This window comes from Helianthus annuus, chromosome 7 (genome assembly GCF_002127325.2).
Source record: "Helianthus annuus cultivar XRQ/B chromosome 7, HanXRQr2.0-SUNRISE, whole genome shotgun sequence".
In the NCBI taxonomy this organism is placed as follows: domain Eukaryota; kingdom Viridiplantae; phylum Streptophyta; class Magnoliopsida; order Asterales; family Asteraceae; genus Helianthus; species Helianthus annuus.
The window spans coordinates 139,708,024-139,723,298 of record NC_035439.2 but is presented as its reverse complement, the minus strand read 5'-3'; the positions used below and the strand labels follow the sequence as shown (position 1 = coordinate 139,723,298).

General features: G+C 34.4%; 1 protein-coding gene across 1 annotated transcript; it reads left to right on the top strand.

Annotated features, from left to right (window-relative positions):
• Nucleotides 1–9,825: 9,825 nt before the first annotated feature.
• Nucleotides 9,826–13,445, top strand: LOC110867028 (protein FAR1-RELATED SEQUENCE 5-like). The gene is made up of 6 exons (XM_022116175.1): nucleotides 9,826–9,859; nucleotides 10,766–11,579; nucleotides 11,689–11,947; nucleotides 12,053–12,157; nucleotides 12,223–12,621; nucleotides 12,699–13,445. The coding sequence occupies exons 1-6, from the start codon at nucleotides 9,826–9,828 to the stop codon at nucleotides 13,443–13,445; spliced, it is 2,358 nt and encodes a 785-aa protein (XP_021971867.1).
• The last annotated feature ends 1,830 nt before the right edge of the window (nucleotides 13,446–15,275 follow it).

The window sequence follows — 15,275 nt, the reverse complement described above, 5'->3', positions numbered from 1 at the left end:
ATCCACCATCTTCATCTCTATAATTACACTAAAAATCATTATTTTTCTCTTTCTTTTCAATTAAATAATAATAAATTTTCACACCTTTTTCATTACCTTTTATCTCTGATTTCGCAATGGTCTTCCCATTTGTCAACAAAATTTTAATAGTATTTATTTTCCTTTAAACACCCATATACCAATTCCTTGGGTGGTGAGTTACATAAGATCTATTCTATAGTCCACCCAACTATGTTGGTTGATTAGGTTATGCAATTGTCAAAATTCGTTACCCATTTTGTAATGTAAGGAGGACCCATCGGAAGAGACTAGATAGAGTGATTTCTATTAGTTTAAAGTGAAGGGCCCCCTTTTATGAATGGAGTTGTCTTCTAAAAGTATAAGGTCTCGAATTTAATGATAGATTTAAAAGATGTGATGACAAAACCATATACCATCAATAATTATTAGAGGCATATATCAAAAGTTGTAGGTGCACACAAAATATAAAATATAAAACTAGAGATGTAAAATGGGTAATATATGACTATTCTTGGATGAGAGGTCTATCTTGTTACAAAATAGAAAATTTGATACAGAAATAGCCATTATGCTAGTTATTGCGGGTAGACAACAACATGGTTCGTTTAACTTGTATATAACTATGTTTAAAATATAATACTTAGATATTTATTCCTAACTTGTATATAACTATATAATATTTAGATAGGGTGAGGTTCCTGTAAAAATTATTTTTTTGTGAGAAGTGTGAGAAGACATAGGAATTGACATATATGCATCATGTTTTGGGTTTAGGCATGATGTTTCGGCTTGTTATGGCAAGAAAAACACGAAACTTAACAATTTAAAACACAATGCAACATATTATGGGCGTGAATTTTAAAACACAAGTAAAACACACCACTTAACACTTAAAACACACTACTTAACGTTCTTGACATTGTGTTTTAAAACCTAAAAAATGACATTTTTCTAAAACGCAATGCACCAAAAAACACAAAGAAATGCCTTATTTATAAAACGCAATGGCCAGAAAACACAAAGAAATGCCTTATATCTAAAACGCAATACCCTAAAAACACAAAAGAAAGTGTTCTCTCTAAAACGCAATGGACTGAAAACACCTAAAATGTGTTTTACCTAAAACGCAGTGACTAAAAACACTTCAAAAATGTGTTTTTCTAAAACGCAATGGCCAGAAAACACATAAAAATGTCTTAGTTCTAAAACGCAATGACCAGAAAACACATAAAAATGTCTTAGTTCTAAAACGCAATGGCCTAAAAACACCAAAGAAAGTGTTCTCTTTCTAAAACGCATTGAACCAGGACAATAGTTTTGTCTGTGAATTGTCTGAACCAGGAAGTAGGAGATCAAAAGGCTGTCTACAAATGCAGGAAGTGTTCTCTCTCTAAAACGCAATGGCCTAAAAACACCAAAGAAAGTGTTCTCTCTCTAAAACGCTAGGGGTTGCCGCCCCTTGGACCCTGCTACTAGGGGCGCTGCCCCCGGACCCCCGCCAAGATCGTAAAACGCAATGACTAAATCAAAAACCCAGATCATAAAAATGAAATTAAAGAATTTCTTATATGGATCGAAGCCGATTTCTTCAACGATTGACGAAATTTGAATGATTGAAACACTTAACAGCGATCGAATCGAACGGATCAAGTGATTATCTTCAAAATCACCGGAAAAAAACAAGATTTTGTATGAAATTAAACTGGGTTTTCTTCAAAAAAGCTGAAGAACACGTTGATCGGGTGTTTGAATCATTGATTGGTGACGAAAATCGCACTATAAAGTAGTGATTATTAAGATAGAAAGTGAAGAAATGGTTAAATATGGTGGGTTTTGAAAATGGTGGGTTTTGAAGTTATTGGGGAGAAAAAGGAAGAAGAAATGATAAGATTGACTAAAATACCCTTCCTCTTTATTTTAAATTTTGTCACATGTCCTAAACCTATTGATTCTTATCCTTCCTAGCCAAAATAAACTTACTATTTGATCCTCACCCTAAGAAAATATATAAAAATTGTTATATGAATTCATTTAAAACACGAAATTAAGATCATTGTTAAGATAACAGATAAAAGTTGTTATAGGAATTCATTTAAAACACGAAATGAAGATCACAAATAAAAATTGTTAGAGGTATTCATTTAAAACATGAAAATAAAATGAAGAGTTAATTGCTCGGATGGTCTTTGTGGTTTCAAGTTTTTTCACGTTTAGTCCCCATCTTTTGAAAATAGCAGGTATGCTCCCTATGGTTTGTCATTTTGTTACTCGGATAGTCCCTGAGTAGATGTCAGTTAGTTTGAAAATAGCAGGTATACTCCCTATGGTTTGTCATTTTGTTACTCGGATAGTCCCCAGAGTAAATGTTGGGGGACTATCCGAGTAACAAAATGACAAACCATAGGGAGTATACATGCTATTTTCAAAAGGTGGGGACTAAATGGGAAAAAACGTGAAACCACAGGGACCATCCGAGCAATTAACTCTAAAATGAACGAAGAAAATGTTTGTATGTATACGGTAATTTTAGTTGAGACACAAGGGCATTCACATTGCATTTACATTCATTTAATCTAATTAAAATACACAAAACTTGTTCACTTTTTATTTTTTTAAACCTCTCACATTCATTTCCTTATATATATTCATGATCAAATAAATAATACATTTTTTAACTCAAAAATATATATGGAGATGAATTATCAACTCAAATATCAGGGTTTACTTTAGTTTTTTCATATATAGAGATAAGGATTCACATGTATGAGTGAAACTAAACGAAATCTCACATTTACCTATAATTTGTGTATGGGAAATGGGTAGCCGGATAGGGAATCTAATGTGAGTGCTTTAATTTAACTAAAAAACACATTTAACCATAAAATTTGATTGCCTATTAAAAATCCCTACATCCGATTCCTCATATCTATATATATGATCAGTTATATATTACTAATTTATTATTTTTTATTATATTATTTTTCTTTTTCTTACACAAAATAATACGAAGTAGATATATGTAGTCATTAGTAATTCCATATATATAGAGAAACACTATTCAATCTGTATATCTCAACTCTATTTAGGGAATCGAATGGAGTGTAAAAATTATTGAAAACCTTTTACTTTTTCTTAAACCATAGGATTCAGGATTTCTAATGTGAACGCTCTATCATTATTATATATACATACATTTTTTTAACGGTAAATTTTGATCATTGACGGACCACTGAAGTATCATCGTGCCACCGGCAGAACCACCCGATCATATCCTTCTCCACTAGGCATTTGTTTTAAAAGATTATTATATTTGTTTAAAAAGGACATTTCAAAATGTGTTTCACATAGTAGTGACCACATACAGATGAGAGAATTTGTCATTAATTAGTTATTGTTATTTTCGTAGACAACCAAAACGTAGCGATGTTACGTTATCTCTATGTTGTTTTAAAGACCACATGTTTTCACATCCATCACCTTCTTCGTTTATGTATATTCAAAAGTGACATGCTACTAATACTAAACAAATAAATTAACATGTTGACAACAGAAAATATCAGTCACGGCCACATTACTTCAGTACAAAATAGTATTTTGTATTTTAAAATTTTTAATTGAGTAAACTTCTATTTTGTTCCGTGTGGTTTGATCCAAATATCCACTTTACTTCAATAGTTTTAATTTGACCATTTTGCTTTTTGTGGTTATTTAATTGGTTCAATTTTTCGCTTTACACTCACATCCTCCAAATTGATTTTTTATCAAGGGCAAGCAAGACTTTTTGCATATGGGCAGTTTTGTTTTGTCTTTTGCCTTTCAAGTTCATAAACCCCCAAACCCCTTCAAATTCTATATCGATCAAACCATCCGGTTATATTCACGTTACGGAGATTTTTAGGGTTCCTGAGAATTGAAGTATAGATTTTTAGCGTTCACGAGATTCCTGCAAATTGAAGTATAGATATAATTGAAGCGTGGTCGAACAATTATTTCTGATTATCTACAATAAATTCGGATTATTTCTGTGTTCTTCTCGTTCGATTTTTTCTGTGTTCTTTCTCGATCCATGTCGTAGTTAGTTTGATCGTGTTTCGACTTATATACGTTCAAAGTTGTTAAAACATATATATGCTTTGATTTTGTATACAATATTGACATTTCAAACTTTATGTCACAATCTGATTGTTTTAACCATAACTTCGTATATGAATAAATAAAATCATATACACAAAAAAAAAAAAACACTTTAGTCATTGTATATTAACTAGTAGATGCCTCGCCTGCGTTGCGGGGCGAGGACCGAATAATTCTCAACCAATTAAAAAAAGAGTACTATAATTTTCCTAGGAAAAAAAAAACAAAAACGATGATAAGACCGTAGTAAACCAATTAAAACAAAAAACCTTTATAGTTTGGTAAAAAAAACTAAAACGATGGGAAAAACGTAATTTTTAACTGTCATAAATTTAATTCGGGGATAAATTGTAAACTAAATGGACCAACGGGGGAGTGCCAGGAAGTTGCTGGCACGACTGAAATTTTACACTGGGGGCAAAATTGTAATGTCACCAGGAAAACAAACAAAAACGATTGGGAAAATGTAAAGTTAAGTTGAGGGTAAAATCGTAACTTGGCTGTGAGAAAAAAAAAACTAATAGCAAAACTATAAATTTATACGGGGCAAAATCGTAATTTTGAACCGAGGGCAAAACCAAAATTTTTAGCTGGGAGTAAAAGGGAAATTATTTTTTAAGTGGGGGTAAGAACATAATTTTGAACTGATGGCAAAATCGTAATTTTAAGGGGGAAAAAACTAATGGCAAAAGTGTAAAGTTAAACGGGGCAAAATTGTAATTTTTAACTGAGGGCGAAATCGAAATTTTTAGCTAAGAGTAAAAACGCAAATTTATTTTTTAGTGGGGGCAAAAACATAATTTTATACTGATAGCAAAGTCGTAATTTTAAGGCGGGACAAAATCGTAAATTTGCTTGGCCAATAAGAGAGTGCCAGGCAGGTGCCTGGCACTGTTGAGCCTGCCACCCATTTCACCCAATTGAGTGGCGGACCCTATTACCCGATGACTCATCATCTTAAAATTGTATGTATTGAAAATGTATAATACTAACTGTTATTTGTTATTAAATTTTATAATGTGAAAAATCAATTTTCTTGAGTACAAATCACCTTTCAACTAGTACCATGTACAACTACACACTCTAACAGTTTTGTGTGTTATTTAAAAAGATTTGCATATTTAAATTTTTATATGTTAAAAAGAGAATTAGATAAAGGCAAATGGGTACTCATTTACCGTAAAAAATCTATTTAATAGGACACTTTGCGCTAAATATGCATATATTGCATATTTTAATAGGAAACTAGTTATAAATACCGTGCCGCGTTGCGGCGAACTTCTTTTGTTATTTAGTCTATGTTTATATGTGTCTGAAATCACTACGAGCGCGTTGCGCATGGAATCGTTGACAAGAATAAAAAGAAAATGTAGAAAAAAACACTAAAAAATAACCGAAAGAAAATCAACTAAAAAGTTGTATAGTAATGATGTTGTTCGGTAGAAGCCCGTAGTCAGAGATGAGCAAATAGTAATGGGTACCGGTACCGAATTTCCTGAACCGAAAGATCCTAAGTACCAGTTCGGTACTGATGTTTGGCGTTCCTAGCATCGGTTCACTACCGGTTTTTACCTTCATATATCGATACTGTAACCGGTATTTTCGGTACCAATACCGATTCGGTATCAGTTGGCACCGAGCTCATCCCTACCCCTGAAACAAAAAAAAAAAGTTATACGATACCGTTGGTGTTCGTACGGTACCCGTGATCAGGGATGAGCAAATGGTACTGGGTAGCAGTACCAAATTTCTCGAACTAAAAGATTATCAAACTCAATCCAGTACCGACTTTTGGCGTTTTATGCGCCAGGTTGGTGCTGGTTTTTACCTTCATATACCGATAACGAACCGGTATTTTCGATACAAGTACCGGTTAACACCAAGCTTATCAGGCTTAAAAGGTAAAGGAGATAACAGTTATTAGATACAGTTATTATAATATTAAGATAATAAAACTATAAAAAAAATTGTATATAATATTTTATTATATTATAGTTTACTGTTCATTTCATTCATTTATTAATATAGGGTTAGGATATAATAGGAATTTTATTTAGGTAGGAAGCCTATGAAGTAATTTTGATCATCTATTTATTTAATCAAGGGCTAAGATTAAATGAGTGAAACTGAAGAAAAAAAGGAGGCGCGTGGGTTTGTCTAGGGGCATTCTAGTCAATCCAAGGCAATAGTTTCTCTCTCCTCCAATTCCCCCTCATTTTTTAAACGTTAATAACTATTTCATACGACATTATTTTTTATAAAAATTGCACCAAAAAAACGAGCGTTTTTTATCTTTAAAACGAGTATACTATTGTTATATTTTCGAAAACCCAGTTGCGTAAAACGCAATGGAAAAAAACCCAGTTGCGTAAAACGCAATGGAAAAAAAACCTAAAAAATGACATTTTTCTAAAACGCAATGCACCAAAAACATAAAGAAATGTCTTATTTGTAAAACGCAATGGCTAGAAAACACAAAGAAATGTCTTATTTCTAAAACGCAATAGACTAAAAACACAAAAGTAAGTGTACTTTCTAAAACGCAATGGACTGAAAACACATAAAAATGTGTTTTACCTAAAACGCAATGCACCAAAAACACAAAGAAATGTCTTATTTCTAAAACGCAATTGCCAGAAAACACTTAAAAATGTCTTTTTTCTAAAACGCAATGGACTGGAAACACCTAAAAATGTGTTTTACCTAAAACGCAATGACTAAAAACACTTCATAAATGTATAAATGTCTTATTTCTAAAACGCAATGGCCTAAAAACACAAAAGAAAGTGTTCTCTCTAAAACGCAATGGACTAAAAACACCTAAAAATGTGTTTTACCTAAAACGCAATGACTAAAAACACTTCAAAAATGTGTTTTTCTAAAATGCAATGGCTAGAAAACACTTAAAAATGTCTTAGTTCTAAAACGCAATGGCCAGAAAACACTTCAAAAATGTGTTTTACCTACGAATTTTTGTCTTCGAAATGAGGCAATTTCCAGAAAATTAAAATTTCTGCCCCTTGGACCCTGCTCCCAGGGGCGCTGCCCCCGGACCCCCGCCAAGATCGTAAAACGCAATGACTAGATTCAAAAACCCAGATCTAAAAATGCGATTCAAAGATTTCTTACATAGATTTCTTCACCAATTGACGAAATTTGAATGTTAGAAACACTTATTAACGATCGAATCAAACGAATCGAGTGATTCGCTTCAAAATCACAGGGAAAAAACGAGATTTTGTATGAAGTTAAACTGGGTTTCTTCAAAAAAGTTGAAGAACACGTTGATTGGGTGTTTGAATCATTGATTGGTGACGAAAATCGCACTATAATGTAGTGATTATTGAGATTGTAAGTGAAGAAAAGGTTGAAGATGGTGGGTTTTGAAAACGGTGAGTTTTGAAGTTACTGGGGAGAAGAAGGAAGAAGATTAGATACGATTGACTAAAATACTCTTCCTCTTTATTTTAAATTTTGCCACATGTCATAATCATATTGCTTCCTATCCTTCCTACCCAAAATAAACTTCCGATTTGATCCTCACCCTATTAATATATAGGAGAATTAGATTAAGGCAATTGGGTATATCCCTTTATTTACGTATACAAAAATTGTACATGTAATTATAGTTTATTGAAAAAATAACTAATATAATTAAGTAATTTAAACATACACCATACACCATACGCAAAAGACTTGCTTGCCCTTATAAAAAATCAATTTAAGGGTATGGGTGTAAGTTAGGGAAGAGATTGAACCAATTGAGTAACCAAAATGAGCAAAAAATCAAATTAAAACTGATGGAGCAAAGTAGATATCTGGACCAAACCACAAGAATCAAAATAGAACTTTACTCTTTTTTAATTTAACAAAGAACCTATACACTAAAATACATAAATAAGATTATATATACATATATATATAGAAAGAGAGAGGGGGGGAAGCTTAAATGAGAAGGCGATATATTGTGAGAACCCATCCAGGTTTCCGTTCCACTGTGTGTTACGCTAGAGAGTTCTGCTCTTGTGGTGGCACAACAACTATCAAGTGGCAGCCGGCGGTATGGTTTCTCTGAGGAACGCCCGCCAAACTCCGAAGCCAGCATGGGACCGGTTAAGACAACATAGTCTGGCCAGTGTGGGGCAACAATGCTCTCCAATTTGGGGAGGGCGATAGCCTAATAAAAGAAAGTCGTCGTTCCAAAAAATATTGTGAGAACCGTGAGAAAGAACGAAAAAACCACGAGAACGTGGTCAAAAACATTTCAAATTCAACTTTTTTTACACTTATTATTATTTTTTTAACGACCAACTAAATCACCGGATAAGCATCCTGGAATGCCCCCAATCGAGCAAATGCATCCCTTCCTCCATAACGGTCAGAGTTGGATGCATACCCGAGCCACCAAGCCACCAATTCCGGGGAAAACCTGCCCGCCCGAAGATCAAATGCGGTAAAACCCGGTCCGACTCGGTTTCAAACAAGCGACCTCCAAAGAGGCCTAGTTCTAAACTTCATTGCCACCACCAATGTCCTTCAAAGTGATGCTAGTGGGAGCTCAACTTGGGAACTTAAAGAAAGAAACCAAGTGACTAACCACTAGACTAACTTGTCAGGACTTTACACTTATTATTATTATTATTATTATTATTATTAATCGAATACAATGTTAGAAATTTAATTTACACGTTTAAATTTACATGAATTCGTAAATAAAGAAAATTTACACATGTGTAAGTTTGTCATTTACACGTGTAAATTTGTTATATTTACACATGTGTAAAAAACTATAATAAAAGTGATTTTGAGAGGAGAAGTGAATTATTTGACATAAATTATTTTTTTTGATGTTGTATTTTAATTACAGTTAAGGTTAAATGGTTCTCATTGGTTTATTCATTTATTCTCATGGTTCTCGCAATGTTCTTTTCTCAAGATAATCATCCCATATATATATATATATATATAGGATAAGGATCATTACAGAACACTAATTATTGCGAGAACAAAAAGAACAACTCTAAATCACTAAATTTTGGGATTTAAGGTTCATATTTCTTAATTTTTTTGTTTCTTACATTCATCTGTGTATTATATATACATAAAAAATCATATATTTTTCCCTACACATAGTCTACATACATGTAGGTAATTTAGCCTACACATAACCTACATGTGTGTAGGTTATTTAAAAACTGAAAATTTTTCATATTTTGTTTTAAATTCTAGTGTGAGAACCAATAAATCTTACATTTATAACATTTCATTTACTTTTTAGGTTTTTAGGATTGAAAAAATGAGTGATTCATTTTGTTCTGCGTGTTCTCGCAATATTTAGTGTTCTGCATAGAACCTTCCCCTATATATATATATATATATATATATATATAGGGAAGGAGTTGGCTACAAATCCTTGTTTTCCTACAAAGTGTAGGAAGCCTCCTACATGTGACATGTGGCAATCCTAGGTTTTTATCAAAAGGGTATTAGTGTAATTTCATTATTTATTTTAATTATGTATTTTATTATAAGATAACTTACTAACCAAATTTTATGGAAACTGAATATCTCATTATATTATCAACGTCGGTTTCACCATATATCATTCAACCCAGCGATTCATGCGTATATCCATATTCTCTTTCACAACAACTTCTACTGATTAGTATTATGGCGTCAAATGCTATTGTTGATTGCGGTGATGGTAATGTTTTTTTGATTCTGCAAGTCTCTAAAAGTCGAAGTTCTCTTGTTGATTTGTTTTACCAACTTTAGATTTTACATAACAATCAATTTGTTGTTCGAGTTCTTGTCATAGTGTTTTACCAGTAAACAGGCTCATACCATTGTGTTTTAATATTTAGAGTTGTTTTAATTAGTATTGTTAATGTATTTGTCATTGAGTATGGGGGATGATTTTGTTGACATCATGTTGTTACTATTTGTTGTTCGATTTCTTGTCATAGTGTTTTACCAGTAAACAGGCTCATACCATTGTGTTTTAATATTTATCGTTGTTTGACTTAGTTTTGTTACTGTATTTTGTCATTGACATCATGTTGTTACAGCTATATTATAATTCAGAGGTTTTTAAATAATTATCACTCGACCAGGGTTTTGGAGGTTTTATCTTGCTGTGTAACATGTTGTGTTTTACTGGTTGTAATACATTCAAATTCAGAATGTTCTTCACGGGCATGTTTTAGACAATTATCTCATGTAGTTTACCATTATGGCATGTTTGTTATTTATACGTTGTGTTTTTGTAGATGTTCACTTAGATGTTCATATATGTGTTTTATGTGTTTTAATATGTTTTTTTTTTGTCTGATACACATGTGCGTTTTACGATGTGTTTTACACCCAGTTTCACGAGGTAAATATTGTTTTCTGTGTTTTACATGTGTGTATGTGTCCGACGTGTGTTTTTAATTTATCATGGTGTAGTGTATTTTTGTTATTGTTTGTGGTCTTTCGTTTTTATTAATTCTCGTGTGTTATACTACCTGCCAAGTGTTGTTTTTTTATCCATGTGTTTTACTTACTTTTTGTGTGTTTGTCATTTAATTTTCTACCTTTTTTTGGTTTTATATTTTTGTATTTTTGTCAGACGGCCCCAGTTATCAACCACGTGGCGTAGAACATGTTTCTCCGAGTTCGGGAAAAAAGACATACACTCCAAACTCACCACCCTCGATGACTCCAGTCGTTGGCATGGTTTTTGACACGGTAGATGCTGCCTACATTTTCTACAAAGCATATGCACAGACGGGTGGCTGGACTGTAAGGAAGGGAACGGAGCATACCAATCATGGTGTTACAGTAAATAAGTATTTTGTATGCTCAAAAGAGGGCCATAAAGTTTTTAAACCTGTTGACACTTTATCCGATCAGCCTCCTAAAAGATGGGTACGTAGGGTACCATCAAAGAGGACTGGTTGCCAAGCGGAGTTTCGAATAAAGTTGAACGATGATAAGAAGTATGTGTTATACTACTTTACAGAGGCGCACAACCACGCTTTCGTGCATGAAGAAGATCTCCACTTTCTCAGGGAAAATAGAAGCCTCACCCGTTCGCACGAGGATATGATAAAGAAGATGTCCAACTTGAATATTGGACCGGTTCGAGCATTCAACATCATGAAGGAGTTGTGTGGTGGTTTTGATAATGTCGGGGCGACCAAATGTGACTTCAAAAATTTTAAAAAAGAACTCAATGTGTTTATTGGTGAGTTTGATGCCGAGATGCTTGTCAAGCGGCTAACTAGGAAAAAAGAGTTTTTACCTAATTTTACGTGTGAATACCAAACTACTGAGGAAGGTGTCTTGAAGTGTCTGTTCTGGGCTGATGAGGACATGAAAAGAAATTTTTATATGTTCGGTGATGTTGTGTCCTTGATGCCACGTACAAGCGAAACAAGTAAGTACAAGATTTATATATTTCTGTCCCATTGTGTTTTAGCTTATATATTTAGTAGCTTTACCCGTCAAATGTGTGTCTTAGCTTTTTTTTTTTGTTTCGTGTTTTATTAGGTATAACATGATGTTCGTCCCTTTCACTGGGATTGACAATCACAATCGGAATGTCACACTTGGTGCTTCTATTATTGGTCCCGAAACAGCTGAGACATATAGTTGGCTACTTAATGTGTGTAAGGACGCATTTGGATATGCACCACGAGTAATTGTTACTGACCAAGACCCTGCGATGAAGAGGGCTATTGAGGATGTTTGGCCTGATTCAAGGCATCGGTTATGCATGTGGCATATCATGGATAAACTTACCACAAAGGTGTTGTATTTTCTGTCTAAGGCTTCTTTATTTATGGTTATGTTTATGTGATGTGTTTTGAGGTTTTAGTTTGTTTTATTTTTGACGATACTGATACTTCCACAGGTTGGACCAACTATTTGTGCAAACACCGATTTCAGGAAAAGGTTGTCTGCAATTGTCTGGACGGATTCTTTATTGCCTGAAGCCTTTGAGACCGAATGGGCGGCTGTATTAAATGAGTTTAACTTATCCGACCACGAATGGCTCGTATATATATATATGGGATTCGTCAGTCATGGATCCCAGCGTATTATCGTGAAGAAGAAATGTCGGGTCTTATGCGCACGTCTTCCCGATCCGAAAGCGAGAACCATTTCTTTGGTAAGATTTGCAATCCCAAGTGTACTTTGGTGGAGTTTCTCAGCCACTTCGACACGGCTGTTGAGGCCCAAAGGCACGAGCACCGTAAGAACGACCACGATACCCGTTATAGTTCGCCCGATATATGGAATCCTGATTTTGTTCTTGAGAAACAAGCATCCGAGACATATACCAGAACGATTTTTTTTGATGTTCAATTGGAAATTCAACACGGTATTCACCGGTGTGCTAGCGTCAGATTAGAGCATATTGCTGATTTTATCAAGTTTTATGTCAAGGATCTAGATCAGCCAACAACTGCATTTTATGAGGTAACATTGTGTTTTTCTTAAATTAATTTTTTATCAGGTAACACATAGTTGTTTTAATGTGTTATATTCATGTGCAGGTCATGATACGTGAGGAGGACGTTACAGTTAAATGCAGCTGTAACAGGTTTGAGCAGTTTGGGCTATTGTGCAGTCATGTTTTTTGTGTTTTGAGGATTCTTGATGTAAGGGAGTTTCCTAGACAATATATTTTGAGGCGGTGGACTCGCGAAGCAGTTCCAAATAGTTCACCCGGGTCCATCTTTACTGATGGGGGCGATCCAGATCGGAGCGTTGAGGTCAACCAGTGCATTCGTGAGATTAGTAATGTAACCGAGTATGTTATAAATAAGTTGGTATCCAAGTTTGACGAGATGTGTAATTTTCGTGACCACATCAAGCAGTTTATGTCAGTTGCTGATGATGCTCAGTTTGACGCCCCTCCTAAGTCAAGACGTAATAGGTTGGCCGAACTACTTGGTGTTGCTCCTACGGAAACGGCGACTATTCGTGTTCCTATTGGTACTAGGTTTAAGGGCTGTGGATCACATAAACGCATGAAATCTAAAAAGGAGCAAGCTATAAGTCAAGCTGGGAAGAAACGTAGGCGATGTTCAAAGTGTAAGAAATTTGGTCACAATAATCGCACATGCGGAAAATATAATGTGAAAGAAAAGGATGCAAGCACTTCAAAGAAGGCTGATGTTGGTGCTGAAGACGTAGAAGATACTGATGGAGATGCTGGAACTAGCTCAGATGATGGGGATGATGTGTTTTACACATCAGAAACAGCTGAAGATGCAGATGACGAACAGATGCTGGAGTAGTCGAGTTTTTTTTATATAAGAATTTTCTTTTTTTCTGAACATATGTGTTTTGTTTTTTCGTTGTGGGGTTTTTACTTCTTTATGCTTGGTGATTTGTCTGTTTGAACGTTTTGTCATTTTTGTGCGTTTTGATTGATAATAATAACGTTGTCTGGGTTTTTAATTATGAACACGTATTTTGGTTTTGGGTTTGTTTGTGTGTTAGAGTTGATAGCATTTTGCGAGTTTTGTATTTTTTGGTTCTGGATTTTTTTTTGTTAAATCGTTAATGAGGAAGAAATTTACATACTTACCAACATGTTAGCTGAACAAAATAGTCGCGTTAGGTTGGAAATCAATAAGTTATTATGCTATCAAAACTGTGGTTTTAATGGCTTGGCGGAATGTGTTATACTGTTTTTTTACAATCTAAGTATCACCCTTTATGCCTCTCAATACACAGAAAAAATTACTTTTTTTGTAAGATCTGGATGTCTTTCATTGTATCCAAGCTGTTTACATACGGACTTTAAATTTGTTGTTATTTTTTTCGGTTATGTGTTTTATGCTAAGGATACACGTTTTTCAGATGTTTTTACAAACTATATAATCAACCATGTATTTTTTTCTAATCCAGTTTTCCACCATAAGATTATGTAACTGGTTAGAGATGCAACACGGCAGTCAAAAGACGTATATCGAATGTGTTTTACATATCAAGCCAACCCATCATATCAAAACAAAATAAGGCTGCGTTTTATATCTATCAGACATAACCCATCAAACCAAAACAAAATAAGTTTACGTATTAACTATCAACACAACCCATCAAACAAAAACTAAAGTACGATGATATATGTTTAACAAGATAAAGTCTAAAACACCCACGCCATGTCACTTGTCCGAATACCTAGTTACTATCCAACCTTGCCAGGATAGTATCATACGCAACCGCATCAAGCCTTTTCCGTTGGTCTTCGGTCAACTTCTTGTACCTTGCTACATCAGCTTCCACAAACGGCCTAACTTGGTTTACATCACTAAGTATTATTTTCGCGACATATTTATACCTAAGTTCATCAAGCTCTTTGCGCTGTTTGTACGAAATTTCACCGGCATTATTACATTCCTTTGACAAACCACATTCCCATTTCTTCAAACTTGTTCCTTTATACGTTTCCATGTGGCGCATCAGGAAGACGCCACAATCAATTACATTCCGGGTTGTACGCCAAGGCATCTCTAATCTAATTGGTACTGTCTCTCGGAGTATATTGGCCGCTGGGTGTGAAGCAGACTCCAGGTAAGATGAAAATGCGTCCCTCTGCGTTCGATACAAACATTAAACCCCAGTATATGATAGCGATAAGGAATTTTCATTTGCACATTGTGTTTTATAAATAATCTAAAGTGTTTTAGCTTAATGTGACGTGTTTGATGAGTTGTGAAAGCTGCTTACCAGTTTCTCCGGCCATTTTTGGTATTTTGCTTCAAAGGACACATTTGTTGCGCTGTTGTCCAGCACCTCTATTTTGTAATCCTTTAGATTGAAACACACACAGTAGAAATGTTTCTCCTGGATCACCGGAATAAACACGAGAGTTACTTGTTTAATGTTCTTCACATCCGCTGATTGGATGACCGACTCCATGTTATCAGCGAAGATTCTTGCCCTTTCTCCTTCAGTCAATTTATAATCATTTTCATTCTGTTTTAGTCAGGTTGAAAAAAATCCCTTGTTAGACAGGAAAAAAATACATGTCCGGAAAGAATAATGCCAATATGTCCATACTTACCAACATGTTAACTGAACAAAATAGACGCGATAGGCTGCCCTTTTGTTTGAACCTT